Here is a 20,169-nt window from a genome sequence, read left to right as displayed (position 1 = left end):
AAATTCCACAGTGTGACATCACAGCAGGAAGATTTGTGACCTGTTGCCACGAGAAAAGGGCAACCAGTGAAGAACAAACACCATTGTAAATAAAACCCATATTTGTTTATTTATTTTCCCTTTTGTACTTTAACTATTTACAGATCATTACAAAACTGTATATATACATAATATGACATTTGAAATGTCGTTATTATTTTGGAACTTTTGTGAGTGTAATGTTTACTGTTCATTGTTAATTTCACTTTTGTTTATCATCTACTTCACTTCCCTAGTTTGGGACAGAGATGAGGGAGAGCGAGACAGAGAGAGAGGAGAGGGAGAGAGAGGAGAGGGAGAGACACAGAGAGAGAGGAGAGGGAGAGCGAGACAGAGAGAGAGGAGAGGGAGAGACAGAGGAGAGGGAGAGACACAGAGAGAGAGGAGAGGGAGAGACAGAGAGAGAGGAGAGGGAGTGCGAGACAGAGAGAGAGGAGAGAGCGAGACAGAGAGAGAGGAGAGGGAGAGAGAGGAGAGGGAGAGACAGAGGAGAAGGAGAGACAGAGGAGAGGGAGAGGAGAGGGAGAGACAGAGGAGAGGGAGAGACAGAGGAGAGGGAGAGACAGAGGAGAGGGAGAGACACAGAGAGAGAGGAGAGGGAGAGCGAGACAGAGAGAGAGGAGAGGGAGAGACAGAGGAGAGGGAGAGACACAGAGAGAGAGGAGAGGGAGAGAGAGAGAGAGGAGAGGGAGTGCGAGACAGAGAGAGAGGAGAGAGCGAGACAGAGAGAGAGGAGAGGGAGAGACGGAGGAGAGGGAGAGACACAGAGAGAGAGGAGAGGGAGAGACACAGAGAGAGAGGAGAGGGAGAGACAGAGGAGAGGGAGAGACACAGAGAGAGAGGAGAGGGAGAGACAGAGAGAGAGGAGAGGGAGAGCGAGACAGAGAGAGAGGAGAGGGAGAGACAGAGAGAGGAGAGGGAGAGCGAGACAGAGAGGAGAGGGAGAGCGAGACAGAGAGAGAGGAGAGGGAGAGACAGAGAGAGAGAGGAGAGGGAGAGACAGAGAGAGAGGAGAGAGAAAGAGACAGAGAGAGAGGAGAGAGAAAGAGACAGAGAGAGAGGAGAGGGAGGTAGAGACACAGAGACAGATGAGCGAGAGAGACACAGAGAGCAGACTGCCTGAAACCAGGCCTATACTAGAAAAGGCCGTGTCCCAAGTGGAGCCCTCTGAATAAAAGCCTGAAAGGAGGATATTGCTGATACTGAGATATGCTGCATATTGAGATTGATAACAAATCGACACCTCTATCCCAAAAGCAACTCACATCCCCCCAGAGATGAACCACAAGTACAGAGCACTAGTACAGAGCACTAGTACAGACCACTAGTACAGACCACCTCTAGAATAAATGTTCAGGGAACATATCGTCACCTGAAACGTCTGCCTGTTGTATCCCACATCTCAGACTTCCTCCCGCTTAAAGAAAAAGGTAAAAAAAAACAACATTAAGAATGAAGAGATACGAGAGTCCTACCTTTCTGCATTGGTCTGCCTCGCTGAAGCTCTCAGAGTCGTCGTCCAGGCTGTCTCCAGAACTCTCCAGCGTCAGACCAACCCCGTCATCCAGAATCTCCTCTGGAGCAGAAAGACCACGATGAGGTCGCTGTCCAGCTAGCATAATAATAATCACTGGCATCCCAAATGGCACCCTATTCAGTACACTACTTTTGACCCGGGCCACATAAGGTGTAGGCTGTGAAAAGGGAATAGTCATTTGGGATGCAGATCTTACATATCCTGGTTCACGTCAGTATAGAGGACTACTGTAACTCACCCTGGTTCACGTCAGTATAGAGGACTACTGTAACTCACCCTGGTTCACGTTAGTATAGAGGACTACTGTAACTCACCCTGGTTCACGTCAGTATAGAGGACTACTGTAACTCACCCTGGTTCACGTCAGTATAGAGGACTACTGTAACTCACCCTGGTTCACGTCAGTATAGAGGACTACTGTAACTCACCCTGGTTCATGTCACTATAGAGGACTACTGTAACTCACCCTGGTTCATGTCAGTATAGAGGACTACTGTAACTCACCCTGGTTCACGTCAGTATAGAGGACTACTGTAACTCACCCTGGTTCACGTCACTATAGAGGACTACTGTAACTCACCCTGGTTCATGTCAGTATAGAGGACTACTGTAACTCACCCTGGTTCACGTCAGTATAGAGGACTACTGTAACTCACCCTGGTTCATAGAGAAGATGTCTGTGTGGAGGACTTCCTGTGCGTCAGAGCGTCGGGGGGGCAGGTAACAGATTTGTCGTCGGTCCGTGGAGGGCAGAGTGTTCACGGTCAGGGACAGAGAGGCCTGGGAAAACGCCCCCTTCATGTCCCCGAACTTCAATCTGCACGAGTCTTTCCCATTCAGCTGCAAGATCTCATCCCCCGCATTCAGACCTGAAGTGCCAAGATGGTATATTAGTGTGTGTGTGTGGAGGTGGGGAAGGGGGTCTCACACTGTCTATACTATACAATATCATATTTATATGGTCTTCACTCTTTCCTGGCACCATGAGGTTGTTAATTCTCTCTCTCTCTCTCTCAGCCCCAGGAGGGATCCATTTCCCTCTCTATGTGACCTGAGAAAGGGCCCTCTAATCTGCAGTACGGATCTCCTATGGTTATATGCTACAGAGACCCTCATCGTGTCAGGGAGATGCCTGTGTACTCTATCAGTAATGGGGTGTACGTTTGAAAATATTCTCTCACTGGTGGAAATTTGCCCTCTGTCTGGTTCTGGTCCATCTTCCCACTACCTGCCCTCTCTGTCTGGTTCTGTATATCTATATGGTATCTTCCCACTATAGATGGTGTGTGTGGTAAGGAACCTTTAGCGAAGGCTAATCCTCCCGCCTTCACATCGGTAATGTAGAGCTGCTGCACTGAATCCTCCTCCACCACTGAGATGGAAAACCCTGGAGGAGAGGAGAGACGGAGGAGGGAAAGAGAGGGAGAGGACAGGGGGCAGAGAGGAGAGACGGAGGGAGAGGAGAGACGGAGGGAGAGGAGAGACGGAGGGAGAGGAGAGACGGAGGAGGGAAAGAGAGGGAGAGGACAGGGGGCAAAGAGGAGAGACGGAGGGAGAGGAGAGACGGAGGGAGAGGAGAGGAGAGACGGAGGAGAGGAGAGGAGAGACGGAGGAGAGGAGAGGAGAGACGGAGGGAGAGGAGAGACGGAGGGAGAGGAGAGACAGAGGGAGAGGAGAGACGGAGGAGGGAAAGAGAGGGAGAGGACAGGGGGCAAAGAGGAGAGACGGAGGGAGAGGAGAGGAGAGACGGAGGAGAGGAGAGACGGAGGGAGAGGAGAGACGGAGGGAGAGGAGAGACAGAGGGAGAGGAGAGACGGAGGAGAGGAGAGACAGAGGGAGAGGAGAGACGGAGGAGGGAAAGAGAGGGAGGAGGGAAAGAGAGGGAGAGGACAGGGGGCAAAGAGGAGAGACGGAGGGAGAGGAGAGACGGAGGAGGGAAAGAGAGGGAGAGGACAGGGGGCAAAGAGGAGAGACGGCGGGAGAGGAGAGGAGAGACGGAGGGAGAGGAGAGACGGAGGGAGAGGAGAGACAGAGGGAGAGGAGAGACGGAGGAGAGGAGAGACAGAGGGAGAGGACAGGGGGCAGACGGGAAAGACGGAGGAGAGGAGAGACAGAGGGAGAGGAGAGACGGAGGGAGAGGAGAGGCGGAGGAGAGGAGAGACGGAGGAGAGGAGAGACAGAGGGAGAGGACAGGGGGCAGAGAGGAGACATGGAGGGAGAGGAGAGACGGAGGAGAGGAGAGACGGAGGAGGGAAAGAGAGGGAGAGGAGAGACGGAGGGAGAGGAGAGACGGAGGAGAGGAGAGACAGAGGGAGAGGAGAGACGGAGGGAGAGGAGAGACGGAGGGAGAGGAGAGACGGAGGAGGGGAGAGACGGAGGAGAGGAGAGACGGAGGGAGAGGAGAGACGGAGGGAGAGGAGAGACGGAGGAGAGGAGAGACAGAGGAGGGAAAGAGAGGGAGAGGACAGGGGGCAGAGAGGAGAGACGGAGGGAGAGGAGAGACGGAGGAGAGGAGAGAAGGAGGGAGAGGAGAGACGGAGGGAGAAGAGAGACGGAGGGAGAAGAGAGACGGAGGGAGAGGACAGAGGGAGAGGAGAGATGGAGGGAGAGGAGAGACGGAGGGAGAGGAGAGACAGAGGGAGAGGAGAGACAGAGGGAGAGGAGAGACAGAGGGAGAGGAGAGACAGAGGAGAGGAGAGACGGAGGAGAGGAGAGACAGAGGAGAGGAGAGACGGAGGAGAGGAGAGACGGAGGAGAGGAGAGACAGAGGGAGAGGACAGGGGGCAGAGAGGAGACATGGGGGGAGAGGAGAGACGGAGGAGAGGAGAGACAGAGGGAGAGGACAGGGGGCAGAGAGGAGACATGGAGGGAGAGGAGAGACGGAGGAGAGGAGAGACGGAGGGAGAGGAGAGACGGAGGGAGAGGAGAGACGGAGGGAGAGGAGAGACGGAGGGAGGGGAGAGACGGAGGGAGAGGACAGGGGGCAGAGGGGAGAGACGGAGGAGAGGAGAGACGGAGGGAGAGGAGAGACGGAGGGAGAGGAGAGACGGAGGGAGAGGAGAGACGGAGGGAGAGGAGAGACGGAGGGAGAGGACAGGGGGCAGAGGGGAGAGACGGAGGAGAGGAGAGACGGAGGGAGGGAGAGGACAGGGGGCAGAGAGGAGAGACGGAGGGAGAGGAGAGATGGAGGGAGAGGAGAGACGGAGGAGAGGAGAGACAGAGGGAGAGGACAGGGGGCAGAGGGGAAAGACGGAGGAGAGGAGAGACGGAGGGAGGGAGAGGACAGGGGGCAGAGAGGAGAGACGGAGGGAGAGGAGAGATGGAGGGAGAGGAGAGACGGAGGGAGAGGAGAGATGGAGGAGAGGAGAGACAGAGGGAGAGGAGAGACGGAGGAGAGGAGAGACAGAGGGAGAGGAGAGACGGAGGAGAGGAGAGACAGAGGGAGAGGACAGGGGGCAGAGGGGAGAGACGGAGGGAGAAGAGAGACGGAGGAGAGGAGAGACAGAGGGAGAGGACAGGGGGCAGAGAGGAGAGACGGAGGGAGAGGAGAGACAGAGGAGAGGAGAGACAGAGGGAGAGGACAGGGGGCAGAGAGGAAAGACGGAGGGAGAGGAGAGACAGAGGGAGAGGACAGGGGGCAGAGAGGAGAGACGGAGGAGAGGAGAGACGGAGGAGAGGAGAGACAGAGGGAGAGGACAGGGGGCAGAGAGGAGAGACGGAGGGAGAGGAGAGACAGAGGGAGGGGACAGGGGGCAGAGAGGAGAGACGGAGGGAGAAGAGAGACGGAGGAGAGGAGAGACAGAGGGAGGGGACAGGGGGCAGAGAGGAGAGACGGAGGGAGAGGAGAGACGGAGGAGAGGAGAGACGGAGGAGAGGAGAGACGGAGGGAGAGGACAGACGGAGGGAGGGGAGAGGGGGAGGAGAAAGAGGAGTGACGGAGGAGGAAGAGGAGAGACAGAGGGGGAGGAGAGACGGAGGAGGGGGATGAGAGGAGGGACGGAGGGAGAGGAGAGGGGGCGGAGAGAAGAGACGGAGGGAGAGGAGAGACGGAGGAGGGGGATGAGAGGAGAGACGGAGGGGGATGAGAGGAGAGACGGAGGGAGAGGAGAGACGGAGGAGGGGGATGAGAAGAGAGAGACGAGGGAGAGGGGGATAAGAGGAGAGAGAATCAATTCCTTACTCAACACACATCACCAAATCACCGACAGGGATCAGTCTAACAAACACAAGTAATCTGAGACGTGACTAGAATAACAGAATGCATGACAACACATCTGCTAGTGAAAATATTCTCTCACTGGTGGAAATTTAGACACTGTATACTACAACATGATTGTAATTGAAAGGGAAGTCGCTTCAGAACTGCATTCTTAGCATGTTAAATGATCTGTGAATGTGGACAAGGTTGCGTCCCAAATGCCACCCTATTCCCTTTATAGTGAAGTGCACTACTTTTAACCAGGGCCCAAAGTCAAAAGTAGAGCACTATATAAATAACATTTGGGACGAACACACTGTATTATAATAGATGATGAAACTGTGAGAATGAGATTCATAGGATCCAGGACTCATCCTTACCGTAGCCAATCATACAGGACTGATCCTTACCGTAGCCAATCAAACAGGACTGATCCTTACCGTAGCCAATCATACAGGACTGATCCTTACCGTAGCCAATCATACAGGACTGATCCTTACCGTAGCCAATCAAACAGGACTGATCCTTACCGTAGCCAATCAAACAGGACTGATCCTTACCGTAGCCAATCAAACAGGACTCATCCTTACCGTAGCCAATCAAACAGGACTCATCCTTACCGTAGCCAATCAAACAGGACTGATCCTTACCGTAGCCAATCAAACAGGACTGATCCTTACCGTAGCCAATCAAACAGGACTCATCCTTACCGTAGCCAATCAAACAGGACTCATCCTTACCGTAGCCAATCAAACAGGACTGATCCTTACCGTAGCCAATCAAACAGGACTGATCCTTACCGTAGCCAATCAAACAGGACTCATCCTTACCGTAGCCAATCATACAGGACTGATCCTTACCGTAGCCAATCATACAGGACTGATCCTTACCGTAGCCAATCATACAGGACTGATCCTTACCGTAGCCAATCAAACAGGACTCATCCTTACCGTAGCCAATCATACAGGACTCATCCTTACCGTAGCCAATCATACAGGACTGATCCTTACCGTAGCCAATCATACAGGACTGATCCTTACCGTAGCCAATCAAACAGGACTCATCCTTACCGTAGCCAATCATACAGGACTCATCCTTACCGTAGTCCTTCTGTAGCTCAGTTGGTAGAGCACGGCGCTTGTAACGCCAGGGTAGTGGGTTCGATTCCCGGGACCACCCATACGTAGAATGTATGCACACATGACTGTAAGTCGCTTTGGATAAAAGCGTCTACTAAATGGCATATTAAACAGGACTCATCCTTACCGTAGCCAATCATACAGGACTCATCCTTACCGTCACCAATCAAACAGGACTCATCTTTACCATCACCAATCAAACAGGACTCATATTTATCGTCGCCAATCAAACAGGACTCATCCTTACCGTAGCCAATCATACAGGACTGATCCTTACCGTAGCCAATCATACAGGACTCATCCTTACCGTAGCCAATCATACAGGACTCATCCTTACCGTAGCCAATCATACAGGACTCATCCTTACCGTAGTCAATCATACAGGACTCATCCTTACCGTCACCAATCAAACAGGACTCATCCTTACCGTAACTAATCAAACAGGACTCATCCTTACCGTAGCCAATCATACAGGACTCATCCTTACCGTCACCAATCAAACAGGACTCATCCTTACCATCACCAATCAAACAGGACTCATCCTTACCATCACCAATCAAACAGGACTCATATTTATCGTCGCCAATCAAACAGGACTCATCCTTACCGTAGCCAATCAAACAGGACTCATCCTTACCGTAGCCAATCATACAGGACTCATCCCTTTTTTTCTAGGGGGTGGATCAGCTTTAATATTTTGCAGATAGACTGTTGCTTCCATTAATGTAATTGTCTGCATCATTTCACATTTTTGGAGTAAATATATAGTCTTCTACTTCCAGCTTCTACAGTAATCAATGGAATGTTATATACTGTTGAAGTAGGAAGTTAACATACACTTAGGTTGGAGTCATTAAAACTAGTTTACATACACTTAGGTTGGAGTCATTAAAACTAGTTTACATACACTTAGGTTGGAGTCATTAAAACTAGTTTACATACACTTAGGTTGGAGTCATTAAAACTAGTTTACATACACTTAGGTTGGAGTCATTAAAACTAGTTTACATACACTTAGGTTGGGAGTCATTAAAACTAGTTTACATACACTTAGGTTGGAGTCATTAAAACTAGTTTACATCCACTGAGGTTGGAGTCATTAAAACTAGTTTACATCCACTTAGGTTGGAGTCATTAAAACTATTTTTTCAACCACTCCACAAATTTCTTGTTAACAAACTTTAGTTTTGGCAAGGCAGTAAGGACATCTACTTGGTGCATGACACAAGTAATTTTTCCAACAATTGTTTACAGACAGATTATTTCACTTATAATTCACTGTATCACAATTCAAATGGGTCAGAAGTTTACATACACTAAGTTGCCTGTGCCTTTAAACAGCTTGGAAAATTACAGAAAATGATGCTATGGCTTTAGAAGCTTCTGATAGGCTAATTGACATAATTTGAGCCAATTGGAGGTGTACCTGTGGATGTATGTCAAGGCCTTCCTTCAAACTCAGTGCCTCTTTGCTTGACATCATGGGGAAATCAAAAGATATTCAGCCAAGACCTTGTGGACCTCCACAGGTCTGGTTCATCCTTGGGACTAATTTCCAAACACCTGAAGTTACCACGTTCATCTGTACAAACAATACTTAAGCAAGTATAAACACCATGGGACCACGCAGCCGTCATACCGCTCAGGAAAGAGACACATTCTGTCTCCTAGAGATGAACGTTCTTTGGTGCAAAAAGTGCAAATCAATCCCAGAACAATAGCAAAGGACATTGTGAAAATGCTGGAGGAAACGGGTACAAAAGTATCTATATTCACAGTAAAACGAGTCCTATATCGACATAACCTGAAAGGCCGCTCAGCAAGGAGGAAGCCACTGCTCCAAAACCGGCATAAAAAAAGCCAGACTACGGTTTGCAACTGCACATGGGGACAAAGATCGTACTTTTTGGAGAAATGTCCTCTGGTCTGATGAAACAAAAATATAACTATTTGGGCATAATGACCATCGTTATGTTTGGAGGAAATAAGGGGAGTCTTGCAAGCCGGAGAACACCATCCCAACCGTGAAGCACGGGGGTGGCAGCATCATGTTGTGGGGGTGCTTTGCTGCAGGAGGGACTGGAGCACTTCACCAAGTAGATGACATCACAAGGAAAGAAAAGTATGTGGATATATTGAAGCAACATCTCAAGACATCAGTCAGGAAGTTAAAGCTTGGTCACAAATGGGTCTTCCAACTGGACAATGACCCCAAGCATACTTCCAAATGGGTCTTCCAAATGGACAATGACTCCAAGCATACTTCCAAAGCTGTGGCAAAATGGCTTAAGGACAACAAAGTCAAGGTATTGGAGTGACCATCACAAAGCCCTGACCTCAATCCCATAGAAAATGTGTGGGCATAACTGAAATAGCGTATGTGAGGCAAGGAGGCCTACAAACCTGACTCAGTTACACCAGCTCTGTCAGGAGGAATGGGCCAAAATTCACCCAACTTATTGTGGGAAGCTTGTGGAAGGCTACCAGAAACGTTTGACCCAAGTTAAACAATTTAAAAGGCAATGCTACCAAATATTAATTGAGTGTATGTAAACTTCTGACCCACTGGGAATGTGATGAAAGAAAAAAAAGCTGAAAGAAATATTTCTCTCTACTATTATTCTGACATTTCACATTCTTAAAATAAAGTGGTGATCCTAACGGACCTAAGACAGGGAATTTTTCCTGGGATTAAATGTCAGGAATTTTGGAATGTATTTGGCTAAGGTTCCGACTTCAACTGTACCATACTTATACACATTTTACAGACACAATCTATTTTACTATAGTTATATTTAGTTTGTTTTTAGTCCTTCCTCTATTTCTGATGTCCATCCAGTTTGATTTGTAACTGTGTTATTTCGCAACATTTCTGAACCTATATGCATTTTACAGACCCCTGTATGTTTTACATTGGTTATCTTGTTATTAGTCCCACCCTTCATCTCCATTCAACCCCTCCCATCTATATCTCAATACCATCCAGTCCCTTCATCTCCATTCAACCCCTCCCGTCTATCTCTCAATACCATCCAGTCCCTTCATCTCCATTCAACACCTCCCATCTATATCTCAATACCATCCAGTCCCTTCATCTCCATTCAACCCCTCCCATCTATCTCTCAACACCATCCAGTCCCAACCTTCATCTCCATTCAACCCCTCCCGTCTATCTCTCAACACCATCCAGTCCCACCCTTCATCTCCATTCAACCCCTCCCATCTCTCTCAACACCATCCAGTCCCTTCATCTCCATTCAACCCCTCCCATCTATATCTCAATACCATCCAGTCCCTTCATCTCCGTTCAACCCCTCCCATCTATCTCTCAACACCATCCAGTCCCTTCAACCCCTCCCGTCTATCTCTCAACACCATCCAGTCCCACCCTTCATCTCCATTCAACCCCTCCCATCTCTCTCAACACCATCCAGTCCCTTCATCTCCATTCAACCCCTCCCATCTATATCTCAATACCATCCAGTCCCTTCATCTCCGTTCAACCCCTCCCATCTATCTCTCAATACCATCCAGTCCCTTCATCTCCATTCAACCCCTCCCATCTATCTCTCAACACCATCCAGTCCCTTCAACCCCTCCCGTCTATATCTCAATACCATCCAGTCCCTTCATCTCCATTCAACCCCTCCCATCTATCTCTCAATACCATCCAGTCCCTTCATCTCCATTCAACCCCTCCCATCTCTCTCAACACCATCCAGTCCCTTCATCTCCATTCAACCCCTCCCATCTATCTCTCAACACCATCCAGTCCCTTCATCTCCATTCAACCCCTCCCATCTATCTCTCAATACCATCCAGTCCCTTCATCTCCATTCAACCCCTCCCATCTATCTCTCAATACCATCCAGTCCCTTCATCTCCATTCAACCCCTCCCATCTATCTCTCAATACCATCCAGTCCCTTCATCTCCATTCAACCCCTCCCATCTATCTCTCAATACCATCCAGTCCCTTCATTTCCATTCAACCCCTCCCATCTATCTCTCAACACCATCCAGTCCCTTCATCTCCATTCAACCCCTCCCATCTCTCTCAACACCATCCAGTCCCACCCTTCATCTCCATTCAACCCCTCCCATCTATCTCTCAACACCATCCAGTCTCTCAACACCATCCAGTCCCACCCCTCATCTCCATTCAACCCCTCCCGTCTATCTCTCAACACCATCCAGTCTCTCAACACCATCCAGTCCCTTCATCTCCATTCAACCCCTCCCATCTATCTCTCAACACCATCCAGTCCCTTCATCTCCATTCAACCCCTCCCATCTATCTCTCAACACCATCCAGTCCCACCCTTCATCTCCATTCAACCCCTCCCGTCTATCTCTCAACACCATCCAGTCCCTTCATCTCCATTCAACCCCTCCCATCTATCTCTAAACACCATCCAGTCCCACCCTGTAGCTCCATTCAACCCTTCCCATCTATCTCTCAACACCATCCAGTCCCTTCATCTACATTCAACCCCTCCCATCTATCTCTCAACACCATCCAGTCCCTTCATCTCCATTCAACCCCTCCCATCTATCTCTCAACACCATCCAGTCCCTTCATCTCCATTCAACCCCTCCCATCTCCCTCAACACCATCCAGTCCCTTCATCTCCATTCAACCCCTCCCGTCTATCTCTCAACACCATCCAGTCCCTTCATCTCCATTCAACCCCTCCCATCTCTCTCAACACCATCCAGTCCCACCCTTCATCTCCATTCAACCCCTCCCATCTCTCTCAACACCATCCAGTCCCTTCATCTCCATTCAACCCCTCCCATCTCTCTCAACACCATCCAGTCCCTTCATCTCCATTCAACCCCTCCCATCTATCTCTCAACACCATCCAGTCCCTTCATCTCCATTCAACCCCTCCCATCTCTCTCAACACCATCCAGTCCCTTCATCTCCATTCAACCCCTCCCATCTCTCTCAACACCATCCAGTCCCTTCATCTCCATTCAACCCCTCCCATCTCTCTCAACACCATCCAGTCCCTTCATCTCCATTCAACCCCTCCCGTCTATCTCTCAACACCATCCAGTCCCTTCATCTCCATTCAACCCCTCCCATCTCTCTCAACACCATCCAGTCCCTTCATCTCCATTCAACCCCTCCTGTCTATCTCTCAACACCATCCAGTCCCTTCATCTCCATTCAAACCCTCCCATCTCTCTCAACACCATCCAGTCCCACCCTTCATCTCCATTCAACCCCTCCCATCTCTCTCAACACCATCCAGTCCCTTCATCTCCATTCAACCCCTCCCATCTCTCTCAACACCATCCAGTCCCTTCATCTCCATTCAACCCCTCCCATCTCTCTCAACACCATCCAGTCCCTTCATCTCCATTCAACCCCTCCCATCTCTCTCAACACCATCCAGTCCCTTCATCTCCATTCAACCCCTCCCATCTATCTCTCAACACCATCCAGTCTCTCAACACCATCCAGTCCCTTCATCTCCATTCAACCCCTCCCATCTCTCTCAACACCATCCAGTCCCACCCTTCATCTCCATTCAACCCCTCCCATCTATCTCTCAACACCATCCAGTCTCTCAACACCATCCAGTCCCTTCATCTCCATTCAACCCCTCCCATCTATCTCTCAACACCATCCAGTCCCACCCTTCATCTCCATTCAACCCCTCCCGTCTATCTCTCAACACCATCCAGTCCCACCCTTCATCTCCATTCAACCCCTCCCGTCTATCTCTCAACACCATCCAGTCCCACTCTTCATCTCCATTCAACCCCTCCCGTCTATCTCTCAACACCATCCAGTCCCTTCATCTCCATTCAACCCCTCCCATCTCTCTCAACACCATCCAGTCCCTTCATCTCCATTCAACCCCTCCCATCTCTCTCTCAACACCATCCAGTCCCTTCATCTCCATTCAACCCCTCCCATCTATCTCTCAACACCATCCAGTCCCTTCATCTCCATTCAACCCCTCCCATCTCTCTCAACACCATCCAGTCCCTTCATCTCCATTCAACCCCTCCCATCTATCTCTCAACACCATCCAGTCCCCTTCATCTCCATTCAACCCCTCCCATCTCTCTCAACACCATCCAGTCCCTTCATCTCCATTCAACCCCTCCCATCTATCTCTCAACACCATCCAGTCCCACCCTTCATCTCCATTCAACCCCTCCCATCTATCTCTCAACACCATCCAGTCCCTTCATCTCCATTCAACCCCTCCCATCTATCTCTCAACACCATCCAGTCCCTTCATCTCCATTCAACCCCTCCCATCTATCTCTCAACACCATCCAGTCCCTTCATCTCCATTCAACCCCTCCCATCTATCTCTCAACACCATCCAGTCCCTTCATCTCCATTCAACCCTCCCATCTATATCTCAACACCATCCAGTCCCTTCATCTCCATTCAACCCCTCCCATCTATCTCTCAACACCATCCAGTCCCTTCATCTCCATTCACCCCTCCCGTCTATCTCTTAACACCATCCAGTCCCTTCATCTCCATTCAACCCCTCAAGTCTATCTCTTAACACCATCCAGTCCCTTCATCTCCATTCAACCCCCCCTCTCTTAACACCAGTCCAGTCCCTTCATCTCTCAACACCATCCAGTCCCTTCATCTCCATTCACCCCCTCCCGTCTATCTCTCAACACCATCCAGTCCCTTCATCTCCATTCAACCCCTCCCGTCTATCTCTCAACACCATCCAGTCCCTTCATCTCCATTCAACCCCTCCCATCTATCTCTCAATACCATCCAGTCCCACCCTTCATCTCCATTCAACCCCTCCCATCTATCTCTCAACACCATCCAGTCCCTTCATCTCCATTCAACCCCTCCCATCTATCTCTCAACACCATCCAGTCCCTTCATCTCCATTCAACCCCTCCCATCTATATCTCAACACCATCCAGTCCCACCCTTCATCTCCATTCAACCCCTCCCATCTATCTCTCAACACCATCCAGTCCCTTCATCTCCATTCAACCCCTCCCATCTCTCTCAACACCATCCAGTCCCTTCATCTCCATTCAACCCCTCCCATCTATCTCTCAATACCATCCAGTCCCTTCATCTCCATTCAACCCCTCCCATCTATATCTCAACACCATCCAGTCCCACCCTTAATCTCCATTCAACCCCTCCCGTCTATCTCTCAACACCATCCAGTCCCTTCATCTCCATTCAACCCCTCCCATCTATATCTCAATACCATCCAGTCCCACCCTTCATCTCCATTCAACCCCTCCCATCTATCTCTCAACACCATCCAGTCCCTTCATCTCCATTCAACCCCTCCCATCTATATCTCAACACCATCCAGTCCCACCCTTCATCTCCATTCAACCCCTCCCATCTATCTCTCAACACCATCCAGTCCCTTCATCTCCATTCAACCCCTCCCATCTCTCTCAACACCATCCAGTCCCTTCATCTCCATTCAACCCCTCCCATCTATCTCTCAACACCATCCAGTCCCTTCATCTCCATTCAACCCCTCCCGTCTATATCTCAACACCATCCAGTCCCTTCATCTCCATTCAACCCCTCCCATCTATCTCTCAACACCATCCATTTTGGATTTCTATTTGAACTGTGATCCTTCTGTAGCTCAGTTTGTAGAGCATGGCGCTTGTAACGCCAGGGTAGTGGGTTCGATCCCCGGGACCACCCATACGTAGAATGTATGCATACATGACTGTAAGTCGCTTTGGATAAAAGCGTCTGATAAATGGCATATATTATGATTCACAAAAGTACTTTCTATTCTCATCGTTTCTTCAGATTGTAAATTAAAGATGTTGCTACATTTTTTTTTTTGCATTTCTATGTTGAAGATTGAAAAATATATTCGGTGCATTTTTCCCCATATTCCATCCAGTTTGCTTTATTTTTATACTATATTACACTGGATCTTTCTAGAATAAGTTCCTCCATTTCATTTGGTTTTTCCTCGAACTTATTCCGTGCCTCTATGGTAGCTTTTATTGCCACCTGTCTGTTCTGTTAGTCCTTCAATTTCCTTTGTTAACCTTACGACGGACTCTTTTGATCGAAATCGCTTTTGTTTTATAAATGAATACTGAATTGCATGGCCTCTAAAGGCACATTTAAAAGTGTCCAATACAATAAGGGGATGTGCTGTACCTATGTCATGTCGGATAAAGTCTAATTGATATTCCATGTGAGAAATTGCCAAGAAACTCTAGATCTCGTACAAAGCTGTGTGTGCACAGCGTACACCGTCTCTAACCAAAATAGAAAGAGGAGTGGGTGTCCCCTGTGCACAACTGAGCAAGAGGACAAGTACATTAGAGTGTCTAGTTTGAGAAACAGACGCCTCACAAGTCCTCAACTGGAAGCTTCATTAAATACTACCTGCAACACATCAGTCTCAACGTCAACAGTGAAGAGGCGACTCCAGGATGCTGGCCTTCTAGGCAGAGTTGCAAAGAAAAATATCATATCTCAGACTGGCCAATAAAAATAAAAGATTAAGATGGGCAAACTGTTTATTAATTTCATCACTCCTTTTGAATTTCTTTGCCCATGGGAGAAATATATTTGGCCCCCAAAGTCCTTTTTCCACAAAAATTCATCTAAAATTGTTGACTGAGAATCCTGTAAACAATAGATATTATAAATAAATACTGTAAATACTGATAATCGTTTCTTATTATCTGCTAAGCCATTACAATTAGAACTGGCTATACTTATTTCACCACTTACCATTATGAGACAAATTATAATTTTATTTATCATAATACATGTTTGTTAAACTTACCATTAAAAAGTAATATGATGATTGAGTGTCTATATAACTGTACCATGACTTTTGCATTGCGACTAAGTAAACCACCAATTGGTCCTCACTATTCCACCCGCTTAAAACCCTTCCTCATCCAGAGTTGGGTTGTCATCCCAATGACTGGCAGACGACCCCCAGGATCCCATGGCCCCGGAGAGACCGGGACCCATCCTTTGAAAACAGCACAGTGCCACCCACAGAACAGAAGCAGATCAAATGCATTTTGCCCTCACCTCGATTGGTATTATACAATTTTAAATTCCTATTTATCTTCCATAATTAGCTATTCATATTTGCAGTAATCTAGGCAGTTTATGCAAAGGATTTTTACATCTCATCAGTCTCGCTATTACTAAAAAATTATATTTTAGCAAACAATTATTGTGATTCATCCTATAGTGTCCCTAACATATTTTACTCCCTCGCAACAGTTGTGGGACACACACACACAAACAACCAGATGCTCAACAGTTGCGCCATCTCAGAGCCCAACTCAAGAAAGGTCTTGATTTACAAATGCGTATACAGTTGCAGCTGTATGAGACGGCCTGCAAAACTGAGCTACAAAAAAAAGGGTCAGGAATGGGGGGGGATTTTGATGAACCATTGTCACGTCCTAGGTGATGGAGGTCAGATCCACCCCCTTCCCCTGAAACACCCACACATGTTCCCTCGTTGTGACCATATTATTATTTAACTAAGGCAGTTGAGAACAAATCAGGGGCAGAACGACAGATTTTTACCTCGTCAGCTCGGGGATTCGATCTCGCAACCTTACAGTTAAACTAGTCTAACGCTCTAACCACTAGGCTACCTGTCGCCCCATATTCCCAAGCATCTCTGTGCAGTCAGACCTTTTGATTATTTTGTGCCACCAGGGCCACAATAATTTGCCCCCTCTCTGAATGTCCGAGTGTGACCCCCCTCCCCCATGGGTTACTGCAGCCAGTGTTGCCAGCACTGCCACTGCCTGGGTGGGGACACCCCATCCGCTCGGTACGAGGTCGTCAAGGTTCTATTTAGCAGTGTTGAGATCTTCCTTGTATATTAAGGCTCTCCCATCAGGGGGCTTTGGCTCTGCAGGACCAGCCCTGCCAGGCAGGCTCAGTATGTTGAGACAGCTGTACTGCTTTAGAAGGTCTCTGACCGCATTTTGGCTGCATGCAGGCAGCTAACAGCAGCATACTGGCAGCTAACAGCAGCATACTGGCAGCTAACAGCAGCATACAGACAGCTAACAGCAGCATACTGGCAGCTAACAGCAGCATACTGGCAGCTAACAGCAGCATACAGGCAGCTAACAGCAGCTAACAGCAGCATACAGACAGCTAACAGCAGCTAACAGCAGCTAACAGCAGCATACAGACAGCTAACAGCAGCATACAGACAGCTAACAGCAGCTAACAGCAGCATACTGGCAGCTAACAGCAGCATACAGACAGCTAACAGCAGCATACAGACAGCTAACAGCAGCATACAGACAGCTAACAGCAGCATACTGGCAGCTAACAGCAGCATATAGGCAGCTAACAGCAGCTAACAGCAGCATACAGACAGCTGCCAGCAGCATACTGGCAGCTACCAGCAGCATACTGGCAGCTAACAGCAGCATACTGGCAGCTAACAGCAGCATACAGGCAGCTAACAGCAGCATACAGGCAGCTAACAGCAGCATACTGGCAGCATACTGGCAGCTAAAGCAGCATACAGACAGCTAACAGCAGCATACAGACAGCTAACAGCAGCATACAGGCAGCTAACCGCAGCTAACAGCAGCTAACAGCAGCATACTTGCAGCTAACAGACAGCTAACAGCAGCATACAGACAGCTAACAGCAGCATACTGGCAGCTAACAGCAGCATACAGGCAGCTAACAGCAGCATACAGACAGCTAACAGCAGCATACTGGCAGCTAACAGCAGCTAACAGCAGCTAACAGCAGCATACTGGCAGCTAACAGCAGCATACTGGCAGCTAACAGCAGCAGGCAGCTAACAGCAGCATACAGACAGCTAAGAGCAGCATACAGACAGCTAACAGCAGCATACTGGCAGCTAACAGCAGCATACTGGCAGCTAACAGCAGCATACTGGCAGCTAACAGCAGCATACTGGCAGCTAACAGCAGCTAACCGCAGCATACTGGCAGCTAACAGCAGCTAACAGCAGCATACTGGCAGCTAACAGCAGCATACTGGCAGCTAACAGCAGCATACAGGCAGCTAACAGCAGCATGCAGGCAGCTAACAGCAGCATACTGGCAGCTAACAGCAGCATACTGGCAGCTAACAGCAGCATACTGGCAGCTAACAGCAGCATACAGACAGCAAACAGCAGCATACTGGCAGCTAACAGCAGCATACTGGCAGCTAACAGCAGCCTACTGGCAGCTAACAGCAGCATACAGACAGCTAACAGCAGCATACTGGCAGCTAACAGCAGCATACTGGCAGCTAACAGCAGCATACTGGCAGCTAACAGCAGCATGCAGGCAGCTAACAGCAGCATACAGACAGCAAACAGCAGCATACAGACAGCTACCAGCAGCATACTGGCAGCTAACAGCAGCTAACAGCAGCATACTGGCAGTTAACAGCAGCATACTGGCAGCTAACAGCAGCTAACAGCAGCATACTGGCAGCTAACAGCAGCATACTGGCAGCTAACAGCAGCTAACAGCAGCATACAGACAGCTAACAGCAGCATACAGGCAGCTAACAGCAGCAGCCTACCATGGACAGTATTGGGTGTTCCATTAATCAACCCCTATCATGGATAGTATTGGGTGTTCCATTATTCAACTCCTACCATGGACAGTATTGGGTGTTCCATTAATCAACCCCTATCATGGATAGTATTGGGTGTTCCATTATTCAACCCCTACCATGGATAGTATTGGGTGTTCCATTATTCAACTCCTACCATGGACAGTATTGGGTGTTCCATTAATCAACCCCTATCATGGATAGTATTGGGTGTTCCATTATTCAACCCCTACCATGGATAGTATTGGGTGTTCCATTAATCAACCCCTACCATGGACAGTATTGGGTGTTCCAGTATTACAACCCCTACCATGGACAGTATTGGGTGTTCCAGTATTACAACCCCTACCAAGGACAGTATTGGGTGTTCCAGTATTACAACCCCTACCATGGACAGTATTGGGTGTTCCAGTATTACAACCCCTACCATGGACAGTATTGGGTGTTCCAGTATTACAACCCCTACCATGGACAGTATTGGGTGTTCCATTATTCAACCCCTACCATGGTAGGGATTGATTGGCTCCCCTGTTTTACTCTCCATGTTGATTGGTTCCCCTGTTTTACTCTCCATGTTGATTGGTTCCCCTGTTTTACTCTCCATGTTGATTGGTTCTCCTGTTTTACTCTCCGTGTTGATTGGTTCCCCTGTTTTACTCTCCATGTTGATTGGTTCCCCTGTTTTACTCTCCATGTTGATTGGTTCTCCTGTTTTACTCTCCGTGTTGATTGGTTCCCCTGTTTTACTCTCCTTGTTGATTGGTTCTCCTGTTTTACTCTCCATGTTGATTGGTTCCCCTGTTTTACTCTCCGTGTTGATTGGTTCTCCTGTTTTACTCTCCATGTTGATTGGTTCTCCTGTTTTACTCTCCGTGTTGATTGGTTCCCCTGTTTTACTCTCCATGTTGATTGGTTCCCCTGTTTTACTCTCCATGTTGATTGGTTCTCCTGTTTTACTCTCCATGTTGATTGGTTCCCCTGTTTTACTCTCCATGTTGATTGGTTCCCCTGTTTTACTCTCCGTGTTGATTGGTTCTCCTGTTTTACTCTCCATGTTGATTGGTTCTCCTGTTTTACTCTCCGTGTTGATTGGTTTCCCTGTTTTACTCTCCATGTTGATTGGTTCCCCTGTTTTACTCTCCATGTTGATTGGTTCTCCTGTTTTACTCTCCATGTTGATTGGTTCTCCTGTTTTACTCTCCATGTTGATTGGTTCCCCTGTTTTACTCTCCGTGTTGATTGGTTCCCCTGTTTTACTCTCCGTGTTGATTGGTTCCCCTGTTTTACTCTCCGTGTTGATTGGTTCCCCTGTTTTACTCTCCGTGTTGATTGGTTCCCCTGTTTTACTCTCCATGTTGATTGGTTCCCCTGTTTTACTCTCCATGTTGATTGGTTCCCCTGTTTTACTCTCCGTGTTGATTGGTTCCCCTGTTTTACTCTCCATGTTGATTGGTTCCCCTGTTTTACTCTCCGTGTTGATTGGTTCCCCTGTTTTACTCTCCGTGTTGATTGGTTACCCTGTTTTACTCTCCGTGTTGATTGGTTACCCTGTTTTACTCTCCATGTTGAGATTGGTTCCCCTGTTTTACTCTCCATGTTGATTGGTTCCCCTGTTTTACTCTCCATGTTGATTGGTTCTCCTGTTTTACTCTCCATGTTGATTGGTTCCC

The 20,169-nt window shown here is 48.6% G+C and overlaps 1 protein-coding gene across 1 annotated transcript in view; it reads right to left on the bottom strand.

Annotated features, from left to right (window-relative positions):
- LOC118381030 (rho guanine nucleotide exchange factor TIAM1-like) overlaps positions 1 to 20,169 on the bottom strand; it is a 267,860-nt gene that overhangs the window by 51,074 nt on the left and 196,617 nt on the right. The window contains 3 exon segments of the mRNA XM_052468677.1: positions 1,515 to 1,615; positions 2,233 to 2,445; positions 2,877 to 2,963. Of these exon segments, the coding sequence (XP_052324637.1) occupies positions 1,515 to 1,615; positions 2,233 to 2,445; positions 2,877 to 2,963 (401 nt within the window).

This window comes from Oncorhynchus keta, chromosome 18, assembly GCF_023373465.1.
Source record: "Oncorhynchus keta strain PuntledgeMale-10-30-2019 chromosome 18, Oket_V2, whole genome shotgun sequence".
Classification (NCBI taxonomy): Eukaryota; Metazoa; Chordata; class Actinopteri; order Salmoniformes; family Salmonidae; genus Oncorhynchus; species Oncorhynchus keta.
This window is presented reverse-complemented; position numbering and strand designations above follow the sequence as displayed.